General features: G+C 37.4%; 1 protein-coding gene across 10 annotated transcripts in view; it reads right to left on the reverse strand.

Moving 5' to 3' along the window:
• Window positions 1–16001, reverse strand: part of FAM172A (family with sequence similarity 172 member A) — a 405199-nt gene that overhangs the window by 141105 nt on the left and 248093 nt on the right. For 8 of the 10 annotated variants that reach the window (XM_027605625.2, XM_027605622.2, XM_027605624.2 and 5 more), the window contains one exon: window positions 7430–7546. The exons of the other annotated variants lie outside the window; for them this stretch is intronic. In XM_027605625.2, coding sequence (XP_027461426.1) covers window positions 7430–7546 — 117 coding nt within the window. The remainder of the gene's footprint in view (window positions 1–7429; window positions 7547–16001) is intronic. 10 annotated transcript variants of the gene reach the window in all.

Below are 16001 nucleotides of genomic sequence, written 5' to 3' on the forward strand. Positions count from 1 at the left end.
TGTAAAAAGTTTTCTTATATAAACAGTATTATTCATGACCACTGTGGCTGTGGAAGAAAGTTTATCTTCGACAATTCAGCAAATTATCTGTGCTGATATTAAGAAGTCATGTAACCTTTCGTGAACCATGATGTAATATGTTTATAAGAAAAGGTTAAGATTATAATTAAGGGAAACTGAAAAGGACGTCCATTTTTAACCATAAGATGGAAATAAATACTAATTTGATCATGTGAAAGAACAGTTTTATTTTTAAAATATAGTCTTTTTCTCTGTAATACTAGAAGAAATACATTTTGCAGTTAACTCCTTAAATATACTTTCTTTTAGTTTTTACTTCAACCTTGTTCAGTGAAGGTTGTATCAAGTAGTTCAAAAGAAACACAATCCAGAGAATTGTAGCTGTGTGTGTGAGGACACAAAGCCTTCAATATTAAAATCAATCTTGAGGATAATGATGACTTGCCACTCAGACAAATGAAATAAAAATAATGTATATTCTTTCCATACATTTTAATTCTATATTTAAAGGTTGGCTTAAAAAATGTGATTAATCTCATATGGCTTTTTAAAAATTTCTAACACACACACACACACTGAATTTCTAGACAGATTTTATTTTAAAAGAAATCATCCTATCAATCATGTTGGAAAAATCGCTGATTGCTATTCTGGTAAACAAGCATGTATTGTGTATTTTTAGATGCCTGCTGCCCTGGTTGTGCACCATGGAATCCGTCCTCACTGTGGAAAGATCCTTGACTGGTAGATCAAGTGTCTTATTGTATTTCCTTAATTCATTCTGTCTGGAAGAAGATGTCAGCTGTGTTGCAGTGAGGAGAGAATTTCAAAGGCCCCAGTCCCCACCAATAAAGGCTGAGGAATGGCTTTTGAATAGATTTGTCAAGGCAACCCTACTGTTCTGGGACCAGGGAGAGCAGGAATAACATAAAGGAAGGGTTGCTGTATGAGATTAGAAAGTGAAGTTCACAAAGCATGGCAGATTTTTGTAAGAAACAGTAGATCAATGAAACTATTGAACTGTGTGGAAAAAAAAAAACCCATGAAAACAAACACAACATCTAGTAGTGTTCTTAAATGCTTTCTTTCTTTTTACATTTAAAATGGATAAAATATTAGTATTTTTATGTATTACAAAAGCTTGATGGTTTAAAGTGAATATGTATTCTATAACTTGCACTCCTAATCTTAATTAGCAGCTGAATGCAAAATTATACACTGTGAGAGTGCAGAAATTATAAAAGAAATAGGGTTTTAGAAAGCTATTTCATACATTTGAAATAAGTAAAATTAATATTACTATTGATAGAATACCACATCACAGAGTTCTAGATAATGCAGAAGATTAGCACACAATTAGCCAGCTTTTATATACAATGTGACACTTGCTTGTAAGAAATAAGTATTCTCCAAAGCAGTGTCAAGATATGTAAATGGATGATTTGTTTTATCATTCATCACAGCCCCTAATAAATTCAAAAATCATGACTTCTATAGGTACTAAAAATAGGCTCCCAATGATACAGGGAGATAGCTTCAATGAAGAATGACTTTCTCTTTTTCTCTCTTTCTCTTAAACAATTCAGTCTTCAAAGACAGCAATTAGCACTACCGACAGACAGGCAGCGATTAGGTGTATATTTTAATTATTATTCATCCTAGTAGTACCTCCAAATCTGATGAAAGTCGGCTATTACCCAGGTGATATGTCAGTCTTAATACTGCTCACCTACACTTCACATATGTTAAACTACGTCTTATAGGATACTTCTAGTATTAATAAAAATGACAGTATATTACAATATGTTGGCGATTAATCATTTTCTAACTCGTTATCACTGACTTTAAAAAGCTGAATAAAATGGATTTTATTCAGGTCATCTTTAACTTAAACATTTAAAGCAAAAGATAGGTTAACATTTATGGTTCTGAAATTTTCACTTTTTATCTAGGCAGATGTTTAGGCTTTGATTTCTCATAAAAATAGGATCGAAATAAACATCCTATAAAGTGAATATGTCCAAAAGTTCTCTGGAATGACAGAGTACCTGTGCAGGATTGTAAGGGCTTGATATCATAAGTCTGATGAGTGTCATGTACATGTGTGTACATGTATATGTAACATTTTTATCCCACTGGGAAAAATATGTAGAGAAAAGGACAGAACAAGATAAAAATGTTTGCCATGTGACAGAGTGTAACAAAATAACATAAACGTGCTGAGAAATACATGTAAAAAGAAATATGAGAAAGACTTATAGCCCTTACACATGAATTCAATCTGTCTGAAATTCCATTATATCAAATCCAACTTCCTATCCTGAGATGCATTTCAATAGTTTAAAAACCAAATCTCTTTTACTGTTTTTCTAATGCTTATTCTATCCCTCCTCTCAGTGGCTCAATTTGCCCCCACCCCAGTTCTTCAGCTGAGATGAACACTAGCGTAGTGTCCAGGATGGCAACAGAGGCAGCGGACTAGAAAAGGCCGACCTAAATTCAGAAGATGCTGGAGTGTGTTCCCAGTCCCTGGAGATCTTATTCTTGGGTGCCCTGAGCAGACAGCAAGGCATGCTATACTACAGATATCAAGAGACCATGTTTGAGCCTCAGATGGAGCCCTGCCTCATCCCAACCAGCAAGCAGAAAGAAGCCCTTGGCCAGAGCCAGGAATTTGGGAAAGAAATGTGTAATATAGAGAGTGTTTCTTAAAGTTAAGTGTTCTCAATTTAAAGGTCTTTTAACTCTGAAATTAAGAATTTACAGGGTTTTTTTTTTTTTTTTGTGGTTATAAATTGTCTTCTTTGTGAAATCCAAAATGTTGGGAACTATTAACATAGACTAGAAGTGCCCGTAGGCCATAGTGCTGAGTGGCCCTCCTTGACCCTTGAACCAAGGGCTAATACTTCAGTGTAGATATGAAATGAATTAAAAAGATTAGAACTTAGTATGCTATGTTTAAAGAGAAAAAATACATAGTAGGTATCCTATACAAGGTATTTTGAAATATATTTGCTGTCCTGGTTGAATTTAGGTTCTTACTCATTTTAATTTCATTTGTCTGAGATCCACCAATGCCTTAGAGGTAGAGCTTCAAAATGGAAGGCATTGTGTCCTCAGACAAGGACAACCAGGATTCACCGGGTTGTGTTTCCGGGACTGCCACTCCCAGCTGATGATGCTGGGTAAGGGTTCATGACAGTTACACAGAACCATGCATCTGGCTTGGCTGGAGACTTTCAGAGCCCAGGGATATGTCAGGAAATGACATCTACCCAGTCAGCTTTAAAAACAAACAAAACAAAACTATGGATTTAAGGTGTACAACATGATGATTCGATACACATATGCACTGTGAAGTGATTACTGCTGTTGATTAATTATTTTCTCACATAGTTACCGTGTGTGTGTGTGTGTGTGTGTGCGCGCGCGCGCGCGCGCGTGCGCGCGTGTTGTGAAAGAACCTGAAATCTATTCTCTTGGCCAATTTCTAGTATTTAATACAGTGCTGACTATAGTCATCACGCCATACATCTAGATTACGCATCCTTCATCAATGCAACTTCGTACCTTTCACCAACATCTCCCTATCTACCCACCGGTAACCACTGTTCTATTCTCTTCCTGCGTATTCAAACTTTTTAGGTTCCATGTGTAGGTGTGATCATGTAGTAGTTTTCCTTCTGCGTCTGGTTTTTTATTTCATCTAGCATAATGTCCTGCATGTCCACCCTTACCACTTTCTAGTTCTGGAGCTGGAGGAAGACACATCTTTTAGGGTCTGCCTTAGGCTACTTTTTAACCTCTCCTCAAGAGTCACGGTTAAGTCTGTATCCTTGGTCTTTTGCTTGGGAGTAGTTTTCACTCAGCGTAATTGCCAAAAGTAGCCCTCTCTGACCTTCTTTTCTTTTCTTTTTTTTTTTTTAAGATTTTATTTATTTGACAGAGACACAGCGAGAGAGCGAACATGAGCAGGGGAGGGTGGGAGAGGGAGAAGCAGGCCCCCCGCCGAGCAGGGAGCCCGATGTGGGGCCCAATCCCAGGGCCCTGGGATCATGACCTGAGCCGAAGGCAGACGCCCGACAACTGAGCCACCCAGGCGCCCGACCTTCATTCTTTAAAAGAAATCGTTATTTTAAAATTATGTAAGTACTGTAAGAATATAGTACTTAACCTTCTTTCTGTATGCTAATTGCTGAAATTTTAAAAAAAGTAAATCAGCTTTTTATAGTAGATGAATAGTTAACGTTGATACCTTTATCACATTAACTTAAATATGCTTATAAAACAAAAAGCAGTTTTACTAATTTGCAGTATAATAAGAATGACTGGGCAATTTGTACCTTGTCCTACTCCCAAATTTAAAGTGGTGTTTGGCCAAATAATGGAGCTAATCATTAAGAGGCCCAGACTACTATTTTTATGGACAACATTACAGTTTAGCTAAGTTATTTTTCTTGATATAGTTGCAAAATATCTCAGATTTTGAGCTGATTCCAACTAAAGCCAGAGTAGGTGGTGGTAGGAAGTGGGATGCTGAGGGACACAAAAGTTACCCTTTCACATCCTTCTCCCAACACTCATGCTCAAGACAACAGTCCTTTCTATTTACTGAACCCAGGACTGTTTGTTCTTCATTATTTCAAGGGGTCTTGCAGAGTGGACAGAGACTAAAAATGAAGAAAAGGGGATGCAGTTTTATCCTAAGTGCTGGGAAACAAACACTAGATTCTTATCTTGCCAAACCATACTAAATTCTCTACGGGCGGGGGTCACACATTTAGGTGAGGTCCTACAAGGATATCTGGCATAGGCTCCCATAGTATCCCTTTCTGTTCTTGTTTTAGAGAGGCTCTCTGGGCAGGGATAATTTCAAAGCTCCATCAACAATGACCTAATAATTTTTATCTCTGGGATATTATAGTGTTTTCTTTAACAATGCATTTTATTTTTTTATGCAGTTCCATTTGCTTTTCAAGGGATTTTCTTCTTGGTTGTCACCTTTGATTCTCATAATAGTTCACGAAGTAGATGGAATAGGAATTATTATCTCTAATTCACAATTATGAAACAGGCCCAGAATGATGGAGTGGCTTTCCCAAGACAATAAGCCTTAGTGTAGAGTACCTGGTATGTGTTAGATCTCAGTTATTCATTTACCTAGTGAGTGACTAACCCAGAATCATTATCAAAACCCAGTTCTTCCAACTCCTTGCTCTGAATTACTACCTTTTGGTAAGATATTTTGAATATGCAAATAATCCATAAAACAGAAGAATACAATCCATATATTTTATGTTACTTGGGGGCAAGCAGGTAACAACAATGAGAGCTACGATTTATCAAACTTCTTTAAAATGCCCACGTCCATGCTGTTTCTTTACATATGTTATTTCCCAACCATATTTGCAAGGTACGTATTAGAGTTCATAGATGAAAAAACTGAATCTCAAAGAGATTAAACAATGTACCCAAGATTACACAGTTAGGTAAGTGATTGAGTTGGGGGTCTCAATTTTGGTATGTCATAATAAAAAACTCTTCATGCTGTTTCATGCCTCAGGCATAACTGAGGGAATAAAAGAACTATTCAAGAAGTAGGTCATTTATAAAATTATATAATATTAAAAAGATTTATAAAAGCTATGCTTGCAAAGAAATTAATGAGAGCTTTGATTAAGATGAATTCAATATTGCCTATTTCAGTCAGATGAAAAAATGCAGATTAATATATTCCAATTTTTGAAGGCGGCATCTAATCCAGTCTTAGTTACAAAGGGTTAAAGAAGCAAATCTACTACAGAGAACAAACTGATGGTAACCAGGGGGAGGTGGGTGGGGGAATGGGGAAAACAGGTGATGGGGATTAAGGAGTGTCTTGTCATGATGAGCATTGGGTGATGTATGGAAGTGCTGAATCACTCTATTGTACACCTGAAACTAATATAATACTATACATTAATTAACTGGAATTTGAATAAAAACTTTTAAAAAGAAGTAAATCTAAATAAATTTTGTTATATTTGTCACCTGGAATGAGACATGGAGAATTCTCAATTCAAAGATGATGAACAGGGATATTTCTAGTTTGGGACAAATACTAAATTCCATATTGGTTATATGTGGGGAAAAAGGTGCATTTACATAATGCTGGGTGCTGTTTACGTATTCTCGTGACATATTACGTGTTTCTCTTGAAAAAAAAATAGGCCCGTGGAAAAGACAATTAAGGATGTAGAAAAACTGTGAAAGGAGAAATATGAAAAGCAATGTGGTCAGAAAACACCTTAGGACAGATTAAAAGCCTACTTTTATATATTTATAACATTATGAGGAATAGAGTAAATGTATTTTAGACTTTTGCATGATGCCAGTACTTTTTCTAATGGATAATAACAACAACAGTGAAAACAGACTGGTAATATTATGATTATTCCATTATGGGATTATGCAGCTTAGTCCTTCTATTTATTTGAAACTCTTTCCAAACATTAACTCTCTGGTCCTTTCAGGGCACCATAAGGGCTGGTTAGAAGTTACCCACCATACGTATGGTGAGAGGTCAGCTGGATAAATATCTGGGTATTCTATCAAGAAAAAGTGGGAGAAAAATCAGGAAGGTCAACTAGTTCTCATTTATAGAAATATATGGTTTGACCAAACCATTGATATAGCATGGTATGGATGATGTCAATTGCTTATAATATCAGAAAGGGAAATATAAATAAAAAAGAAGTTTCAGCTGTTCATCTATAACCAAAGTAAAAGAAATAATGGGTTGAAAGTTTAAAAAAAAAATGGGAGCATGTTCAATGAGTCATGATAGTTTTCAGGCTCACTAGCCCTTAGGAATGGTGAAAAGAAGCTTTCTTAGCCTGAGGCTGGGCCTAACCAGCCCTTGGATTTCTCAAGCCCCAGGTTCGGTCTGGCAAAACACTATTTCAGCTTTTTACTTCTCCCCCTACTGGCAGTAGTGAGGCAATCCATTTAAGAGCGGCACGCACTGACAAGCTTTCAAGAAAAGGATAGACCCAATGGTACTTTAAACTTCTTTCTTGTCACTGAGCAGCACCAATGCTAAATAGCTTGTAGAAAAATTAAAAAGCAGGGAATAATAACCTCCTAACAGATCATGACCTTCTTCAGCCAAAGCTCCTACTGTATACTGCATGCATACCTAACATTCTACAGAATGCCCAAAAAAGGGAGAAGGGCTTTCAAAAATGTATTTGTTCTTCAGAAGGGTTTTCTATTATTATTTCAACCATGTCTACTTTTTTCTCCTCTCTCTAAATGTTCTGCCTCTAGAAAGGAAGTTTGGGGGCGGGAGGTGATACAAGTTGGTGGGGGCTCAAGATATAAAGGCTCACACTCATTCATCTCAGCGTTGAAAAAAATCTAGTCTCACCTCTCTCATCCATTCTCGAATCGTTTTGCCTGCTTCTTGATGCCACACATTGTGAACAGAGTCTGTCAACGCCACAGCAGTTACCTTACTTTTTACATCTGCTTCTCGTTGAATCATCTGTTTTAAAAAAGGAAAATAAAATATTGGCTATAATTTTTTTTCCCTACTGGGTGCAGCCTGCTTAGTCATAGATAATAATATATTAAAAGCGAAAAAGCAACATGCATCTCGTTCCAAGTTACTCTTTTCTACACCGAACGCATGCCCTGTTCCTGTCCAGAGATGTGAAAAGACCTAATATTTTCTTTTAAAAAGATAATACCACTTAAGTCTCAGAACTACGCAGCTCTATTATTTTCCATGTGGTTTGACAATTCAAGGATTAAAGGGATCACAGGGGAAAAAAGGAGGAATCCCTGAGGGTTTCTTTTACAACTTTCTTCCACCCCTTCCTATTTCAGTGCTTCAGGGAAGTTAGTACCCGGGGCTCGCTGTTAGCTACTTAGGACTAACTTCTACTTCTTTTCAGTAGTTGGCATGTCAGTAATGAAAGATATCTTGCTTTGACTTCTCCGATTTAACTAGCCTGCTCTTCAACATGGCCTTGTAATTCCTTGGTGTTTTAAATGCCCACAAAGATCTTTCTCTTCAAAGCCTATCAATATCATTTTGCTTTCTAATATATTTCTTTATGTCGGCAAGCTACAGTATTACATTCTAACTTCTTTCTTTAGAATGCTGTTTCTATATAATTCAATGGTTCTAAAATTTAAAAGAGACACATGTGGCTTGAAGAAACTGAAGAATTTATCAGTGGTCTGCAAGATAAAGAAAGTGAAAAATTATAGTTCCACATCAAAAGAATCATAAAAGGTTTTAATCTGCTAAAATGAGGGACTCTAATTTGACACAAGTAGACGAAAGCTTAATAAAAAATTACACTTAAAATACAGTATGTAGTAATATAATGTATGGTGATTAACATAACAATAAAAAAATAAAAAAAAATACAGTATGTAGTAGCCTTAAATTTCATAGCCATGCCTCTGCATCAAATGTCTTTTCTCCCTCTAGAAAAGAGCAATTTCTCTATCATTTGCTATTAATTACTCTAAATTGTCTATCAAAAGTATACTCCTGCATTTGAAAAAAGTGAGAATTCTGAGTGGTGATGATAGCTCATACAGTGAACACTGAAAGCCAGGCTTCTGATACCAAATGATGCTACCAAATGATGCCTGTTGGCATTCTGAATGAAAAATGTCTCTCTCTCTTGTAAATTTCTTCAAGCCCTGCATATGCACATCCCCTCTCACTGAACACCACCTAATGGGAATCTAACTCACTATTAATGCTGCTTCAGCAGAATTTCCACACCTTAAATATTTGGGCCTTTTGTTTTCTGCTTATAAAATGTGGAAATCTTAAAATCAATGTTGCTTATCAGCATCATAATATTACTGCAAAAATTCACCTTGCAATATCAATAATATTTTTAAAAGCACAAAATAATACTCTAATTCAATACTTCACATTCATTATTAAGTAGTTTGCTACCTTCTCCTAGATTTTATTTTAAAAATAGATTGTCATCCATAAAAAAGGATGAGACTGTGCCATTTGAGATGACACGGATGGACTTGGAAGGTATTATGCTAAGTGAAATAAGTAAATAAGTCAGACTGAGAAAGCCAAATACCAAATGATTCCACTCATAAATGGAATCTAAAAAAATGAATAAACAAACAAAAAGCAGAATCAGAACAATAAATACAGAGAACAAACTGAAGGGAGGGGGTGGGGGGTTGGGCAAAATGGACAAAGGGGAGAGAGATACAGCCTCCAGTTATGGAATGAGTAAGTCATGGGAATAAAAAGCACAGCATAAGGAACATAGTCAATGGTATTGTAATAGCGATGTAATGGGACAGATGGTAGCTATCCTTGTGTTGAGCACAGCATAATGTATAAACTTGTCAAATCACTAAGTTGTACACCTGAAACATTGTGTATCAACACTACTCAAATCAAAAAAGATAATAAAAAACTGAAGCTACCTTAAAGAATAGATTGTCATGGATCACGCTGGCACTAGAATATAAAAATTTAAACCAACATTTGATAATAAAACTCAAAATTCCGCAATAGTGAATACACCTGGCTCATGAAGAACGTACATGTCCTTACTCTCATTTTCTAAGTAGTAACACTTTTAGAGATCTAGAGCAATTGTTGCTAAAGTTACAAAATAAGAGCATGCTCTTCTGGTATTCTAAGAAAACGTCTGCATTTTTAAATATTTGCCCGGCATTTTGTTGTGGTTGTTGTTAACTTACACTGACTTATGTAAGCTGGTTGTATCTGAAGACACAGAATATCGAGAGCCATTTGTGAAATGGTATCAAATTAAGACTTGAATAGGCTGAGGATTTAGTGCAAAAGCAGAAAAATCTGGGAAATAAAATTTTACAAACTTGGAAAAATATAAAGCTGTTAGATGGACTACAAGAGAAAAAAATCCTTTGGTCTGTTTTTCCATCTGGCTGACATTTCAGACAGTGGATGTGATGCGGTGCAACTTTTCTTCACATCACATCAAATCATGTTATAATCCAGCATGACATTCCTTGCACTGTTCTAGTCCTTTACAGTTTAAAAATCACTTTCATATTATATTATTAGAGGTGGACAATGGTCAAATTCTAGAGGATTTCAATGAAGATCTGTCTACAAATGAACCCTGTACAAAGAATTTCAAATATTTGGGGCACCTGGGTAGTGCAGTCCATTAAGCGTCTAAATTTTGGTTTCAGCTCAGGTCATGATCTCAGGGTCCTGGGATTGAGCCCTGTGTCCAGCTCTACACTCAGCGCAGAGTCTGCTTGAGATTCTCTCTCCCACTCTTTCTGCCCCTTCTGCTCTCATGCTCTCTCTCTCTAAATTAAATAAATCTTTAAAAAAAAAGGAATTTCAAATATTTGACTGTTTAGGGTTGGTAGAATTATAAATTGGTAAAAATCTTAACAGTTTGCTTTTTCAGACTATTTACCTCTATTCTAGCCTTGCTGAAACCTACTTGCAGTTTCCATTTCTGCCCAAAGCCTCTGCTTCTTGTATTTGTTAGCTTGGATCAGAGCCCTTCCCTCTCTTACTGCCTCCCCTGGGAATGAGCACTGATTAAGAATGCTGGGGAAAAGGGGCGCCTGGGTGGCTCAGTCAGTTAAGCATTTGCTTTTGGCTCAGGTCATGATCGCAGAGTCCTGGGATTGAGCCCTGCATTGGGCTCCCTGCTCAGTGGGGAGTCCGCTTCTCCCTCTCCCTTTGCCCCTCCCCCTGCTTGTGTACACTCTCTCTCTCAAAGAGAGAAAAAGAAAAGAATGCTGGGGAACAGCAGTCAGGGGGTAGACTGAATGCAGGAACCAAGACTGTTTAAGAGACAGACCCTAGATGGAATATAGAATGGGTGGAGGTGCAGCTGGGCAGGAAAACTTCTATATAGTCTTCTATAATAGTCTTTAACAGAAGACTATAATAATCTGGAAAACACAGAAATCTGGAAGGGAGGAGGCCATATCACTAGTCTACTAAGGTCAATCTAAGTCAATCTACTAAAGTCTAGTATCACTAAGGTCTACTAAGTCTACTATATGTCAATCTAAGGTGAAGATGTGGTTTTTATTAGGATCCATGGATATGAACCCCTTTGAAATTCCCTGCAAAATTCTGTCTGTAGATGATAGGAATATCTTTCTGGAAGAGAACCCTTAGCTTTCATTAGATTTTTAAAGGGATTTTAGTCTAAAAATAGTAAGACCCTGGGATTTCAATGTCTCCATGTATTCTTGAATCAATTATGGAGTCCCTGCCAAGTAAACTCTTCAAACAAAGAAGATCAGTTTTACACCTACACCAATCTTTCAAAAATAAAGGATGACCTTCCATTTTTTGTCTTAATGTCTTCAGTATGGTATCAGTAGTTGAATAAAAGTGACAAAAAAATTGATATCCCAGACATCAACATCTCAGTTTCATGGCTTGATTATTCCAGACATCAACATCTGAAATTTAGTTTATCGGATAAGTTATATCTGATAAAATTATAATTAAAATATTTTTGTTTTCATTTGTGTGTATAATATTTATATCTGAGTAGCTCTTCACAAATTTCAAGATGAATACATAATCATTCTTATTTTATTCTGAAATAATATTAAAATGTATGCAAAACTTGTATTATTTTTTCCATCTGTGGAGGAGGAACCTGGTTGAAGCCGAGAAACTGGTTAAGGGCCACACAGATAGAAAATGACACAACTCTGAGTTGTCCATGCCTTTAAGTCCTGTGTTCTTTCATGTGTGTCACATGGGGTCTATTTCTCAGTAATACATTATACTACTCTTACCCAAATGACTCATTTGATTAATCCCCTTTTCTTTATAGCATTTCAGTAATACAGTATTTCATTAACTTCAACATTTATTTTTTTTTTAGATTTTATTTATTTATTTGAGAGACAGTGAGAGAGAGAGAGAGTACAAGCCGGGGGAGAGGCAGAGGGAGAAATAGGGGGAGAAACACACTCCCTGCCGAGCGGGGAGCCCAATGCAGGGCTCAATCCTGGGACTCCGGGATCATGACCTGACTGGAAGACAGACACTTAACCGACTGAGCCGCCCAGGCGCCCCTGACTTGGACACTTAAAAAAATATTAAAAAAATCCAAATCCATATCAGTAAGGAATGTTGAAATTCTAAAAATCACGCCAAGATAGAAATCAGTCATGTGCAAAACCAGACTATCAATAGCATTTAAAAATTATTATTAGAGTTCTAAAATAAAATGATGTCTAGGATAAGAGGGAAAACTACATATTTCCATAAATCATATTGATGCTTTGGGACTTAATATAAAATATGTGCTGCTGTCACCTGGTATTTTTGTTTCCCCTTCTTAATTCGATCTATCTCTTCATAGTCCTCTCACCTTAGCTTCTACACAATTAATCTGCTCGCATTCCTTCTGTGCATTGCATGTTCCCAGTCTGACAAAAGCTTAACTAACCCAATAAACATGAAGTACTTTGGACAGACTCAAAATATATACCATCTGTATGCAGGCTCATCTTACTATTAAATTTTTTGATGGGAGTTGAAGTTGAGAGGAAAAAAATCTCCCTGTATTATGTTTTCTTCCAGAGTAAGATTTTAAACCTTAATTAACTGTAACAAGATAAGAGAGCTGATCAGAGCCTGAGTTATTTGGTGAGATGAAAAGCAGGGGACCAGAGATATGGTGTGGGAGGGCCAGAGTCAGCAGCATCCACCTTTGCTTCCCTCCACACGCCCTCCTGGCCAGCCCTTCCTGCTACCATCTCTCCCCCAAAATTACATAGACCATTTCTGTCCACCTAAGTTGCCTCACCATGCTTTCTGCAAGGCCCTCAAATGGAGCCCTGCCTACTATCTTCACAAAAGTATCTGGCCAAATCCAAATACCTCATGTCCCCCTAGAAGTTTCTTAATTCCCTAAGAACTGTACCTATTTCAGTTCTTTCTTTTTTTAAAAGATTTTATTTGAGAGAATGAGAGAGACAGAGAGAGAGGAGGAGAGGGAGAGGGAGAAGCAGAATCCACGCTGAGCACAGCAGAGCCCGAGTGGGGGCTTAATTCCAGGACCCTGAGATCAGGACCTGAGCCGAAAACAAGAGTAGGATGCTTAACTGACTGAGCCAGCCAGGTGCCCCCAGTTCATTTCCTCTCCAAGTCTATCATGAGCTACTTTTAGAAAAGGAAAACACAAAGACTCTTTTACTTCCACTAAATTAAGTTAAAAATTTGCTATCCTCTTGTCTTAGCTTAGAAGATAAGCTTCCGAAGGCAGGGAGATAGTGATGTTATGGGGATACTCTGCCATGAGCCTTTGGAGGTAGTTCATATCTCTAGTTGAGGGTCTTGGGTTTTGGAAATTATGAATCCAACCCAATACTAGGTTCAATACTCTTAACCTAAAGAAGTGAACCCTGCATTGGGTTTGTCTTTACCCTAACCTAAAAGAAGCGAGTAATTTCATTTTTCCATACTTGTGGCCCAGCAGATGTAGCACTCAGAATAAATCGTCTTAGATTTTAAAGCCCAAGGGGCCCTCCTGAAAGAAGCCAGTGTGGGTTGGGGGTAGGTATGTATATATGTGCATACAAGCCCATATCTATATTAGTATGTATAATATGTTTTAAACATGTTTCTGAGGGAAATGTTGTAATGTCTTTCATCAGCAAAAGTCATCACCTTCCTTTAAAATTCTGACATGTGTTACACATAAGCACTCTGAGGGTTACAGCATGTGAATCACTTGTACAGGAAAGAATATTCTGAAAGAAAATCAAATAATGCGTTTCCATCAGATTAGGATCTGACACTAGTGTACATATATAAATCTGAGGATCATTACTACTGCATGAGCATGAATGAATCATCAGTCTGGTTAATAGCAAGGTTGAGGTTTGAGATGTCTTTAAAATATACATATATATGTATGTATGTGTATGTGTATGTGTGTATAAATAGATTAGCTCTCTCTAGAGCTCCTAGAGTTAAGATTTCAGATTAAGTTGTTTCAAATTTTGAAAAGTATGAAAAGGTGGTACTTTTTCACATTTTTTGTCATGCAGATTATAATTACACTCAGTGCTTCTACTTGGGTGTAGTTTTTATATAGTCTGATACACGACGATACTTTACCACAAACCTCTCCCATCACTTTACATTTGTGCCTGTACATCTCCTGGCTGATGGCACAATGCCCTGTGTGCTATCAGGCCCAATGGTTGAAAATGTACATTGGGCCAAGATGACTAATCAGCTGACACTGGGTTTGACAGTCTTTCCCGTCAATGCCTTCTTGAAGCTTCTTTTGTACATGTCAATCCCAATAGTGTGCTATTCACAAAACAAATACCACTTTTGCCGCAATATTAAAACCTTGGTCCTGTCACCCAAGGCTCTTGAAGTACCTCTGGTGATTACTATGAAATACATACACTTCAGTAGATGAAATATGAGGACTAAACTGCCCAGCAGGAAATCCAGACAAGTATGACATTCGGTTCTCACATGCTACTCACAGTTCACATTTCTAATCTGCATTCACCTCTCTCTCTCCCCCCCCCCCTTTTTTTTTGAAAGTAGAAGCTTTCATGTAAGCAGTCTTCATAAGGAATGCCATGGTTAGGGTCAAGGACTCTGGAATCAGATTCTCTGGGTTCAAATCCCCGTTCTGCCACTTCAGGTAATGATACTTCGACTGCATTACTTCAACTTTTCTGGGTCTCAATTTCATCACAGGTCAGAGGGAGCTGGTAAATACACTCAAATCATGGAGTTATTGTGAGATGAACTGACTATAAAGTGACTAGTGGAGGACTTGGCACACAGTACACATTATAATAGATGATACCATAAAAACACACAATACCAACACTCCACATTTGTAAACTTGTGCATTCTCCTTTCTCAGTGTAGAAGGTAACAGCAGCTTACCTTAGATACACTAATGACAAATACTGTTTTTTCAAAAGACACAGGTCCATAAAGGAGAAATAGAAAGAGGTGATTATTGTGTTTGTTTAAAATTTTGTCATCAGAATATTAGACCTGTAATAGCACTGTGCACTTAAAAAATAAAACAAATTGTTGAAGCCACCCTGTGGCAGTACCACTTCCCTGCCATCAGTGACCCCTTTCAGACTTACGTGGGCCAGCAAGAGAGCATGGAGCCACAGCTTAGCCATGCCCAAAGCTGGCAAAAGAGGCCCCTTACCACTCTGTGTCCTACCTAGAGGGAGTAGAGCTGATGATGTTTTCAAAAAGAGAATCACAGGGATATAAAGTATGTCCCGAGGAAGGAACTATATTGTTGCAGTTAAAAGCAGGCATAAGTTTTGGAGTTCCATGGCCTTAAATTTTAATTTCTGGTTAATCATTATAAGAATACAAAAATAGGAATAATAGTAGTACTCGTCTCATAAGATTGCTGAAGGATAACAGAGAGAAAGCATGTGAGCAATCAATATTGTCAGCTACTATCATTAGTACCTTGACAGTCATTTTTTTTTAAAGATTTTATTTATTTATTTGAGAGAGAGAGAATGAGAGATAGAGAGCACGAGAGGGAAGAGGGTCAGAGGGAGAAGCAGACTCCCCGCTGAGCAGGGAGCCCGATGCGGGACTCGATCCCGGGACTCCAGGATCATGACCTGAGCCGAAGGCAGTCGCTTAACCAACTGAGCCACCCAGGCGCCCGACAGTCATTTTTAATTTCTGAAATCTGTCCTTCCTTTTAAATATGGTATCTACATGTTCTTCAGTGACATCCACATCTGCACAGTTCACGTAGCAGTTACGTGTCAATCACTACGTCCCCTCCTCCAACTCCTCAATTATGTAGTGATTTGGGCTTGCTTAAACGTTCGTAAAGAGAATAATTAGGTACAAATAGGATAACTATACATTCTAGTTAGCCCAGGACATTCCTGGTGTATAACTATGGACCTGGCATAATTATTAATAGTGTCTC

The sequence above is a fragment of the Zalophus californianus genome, chromosome 5 (genome assembly GCF_009762305.2).
Source record: "Zalophus californianus isolate mZalCal1 chromosome 5, mZalCal1.pri.v2, whole genome shotgun sequence".
Taxonomy (NCBI): Eukaryota; Metazoa; Chordata; class Mammalia; order Carnivora; family Otariidae; genus Zalophus; species Zalophus californianus.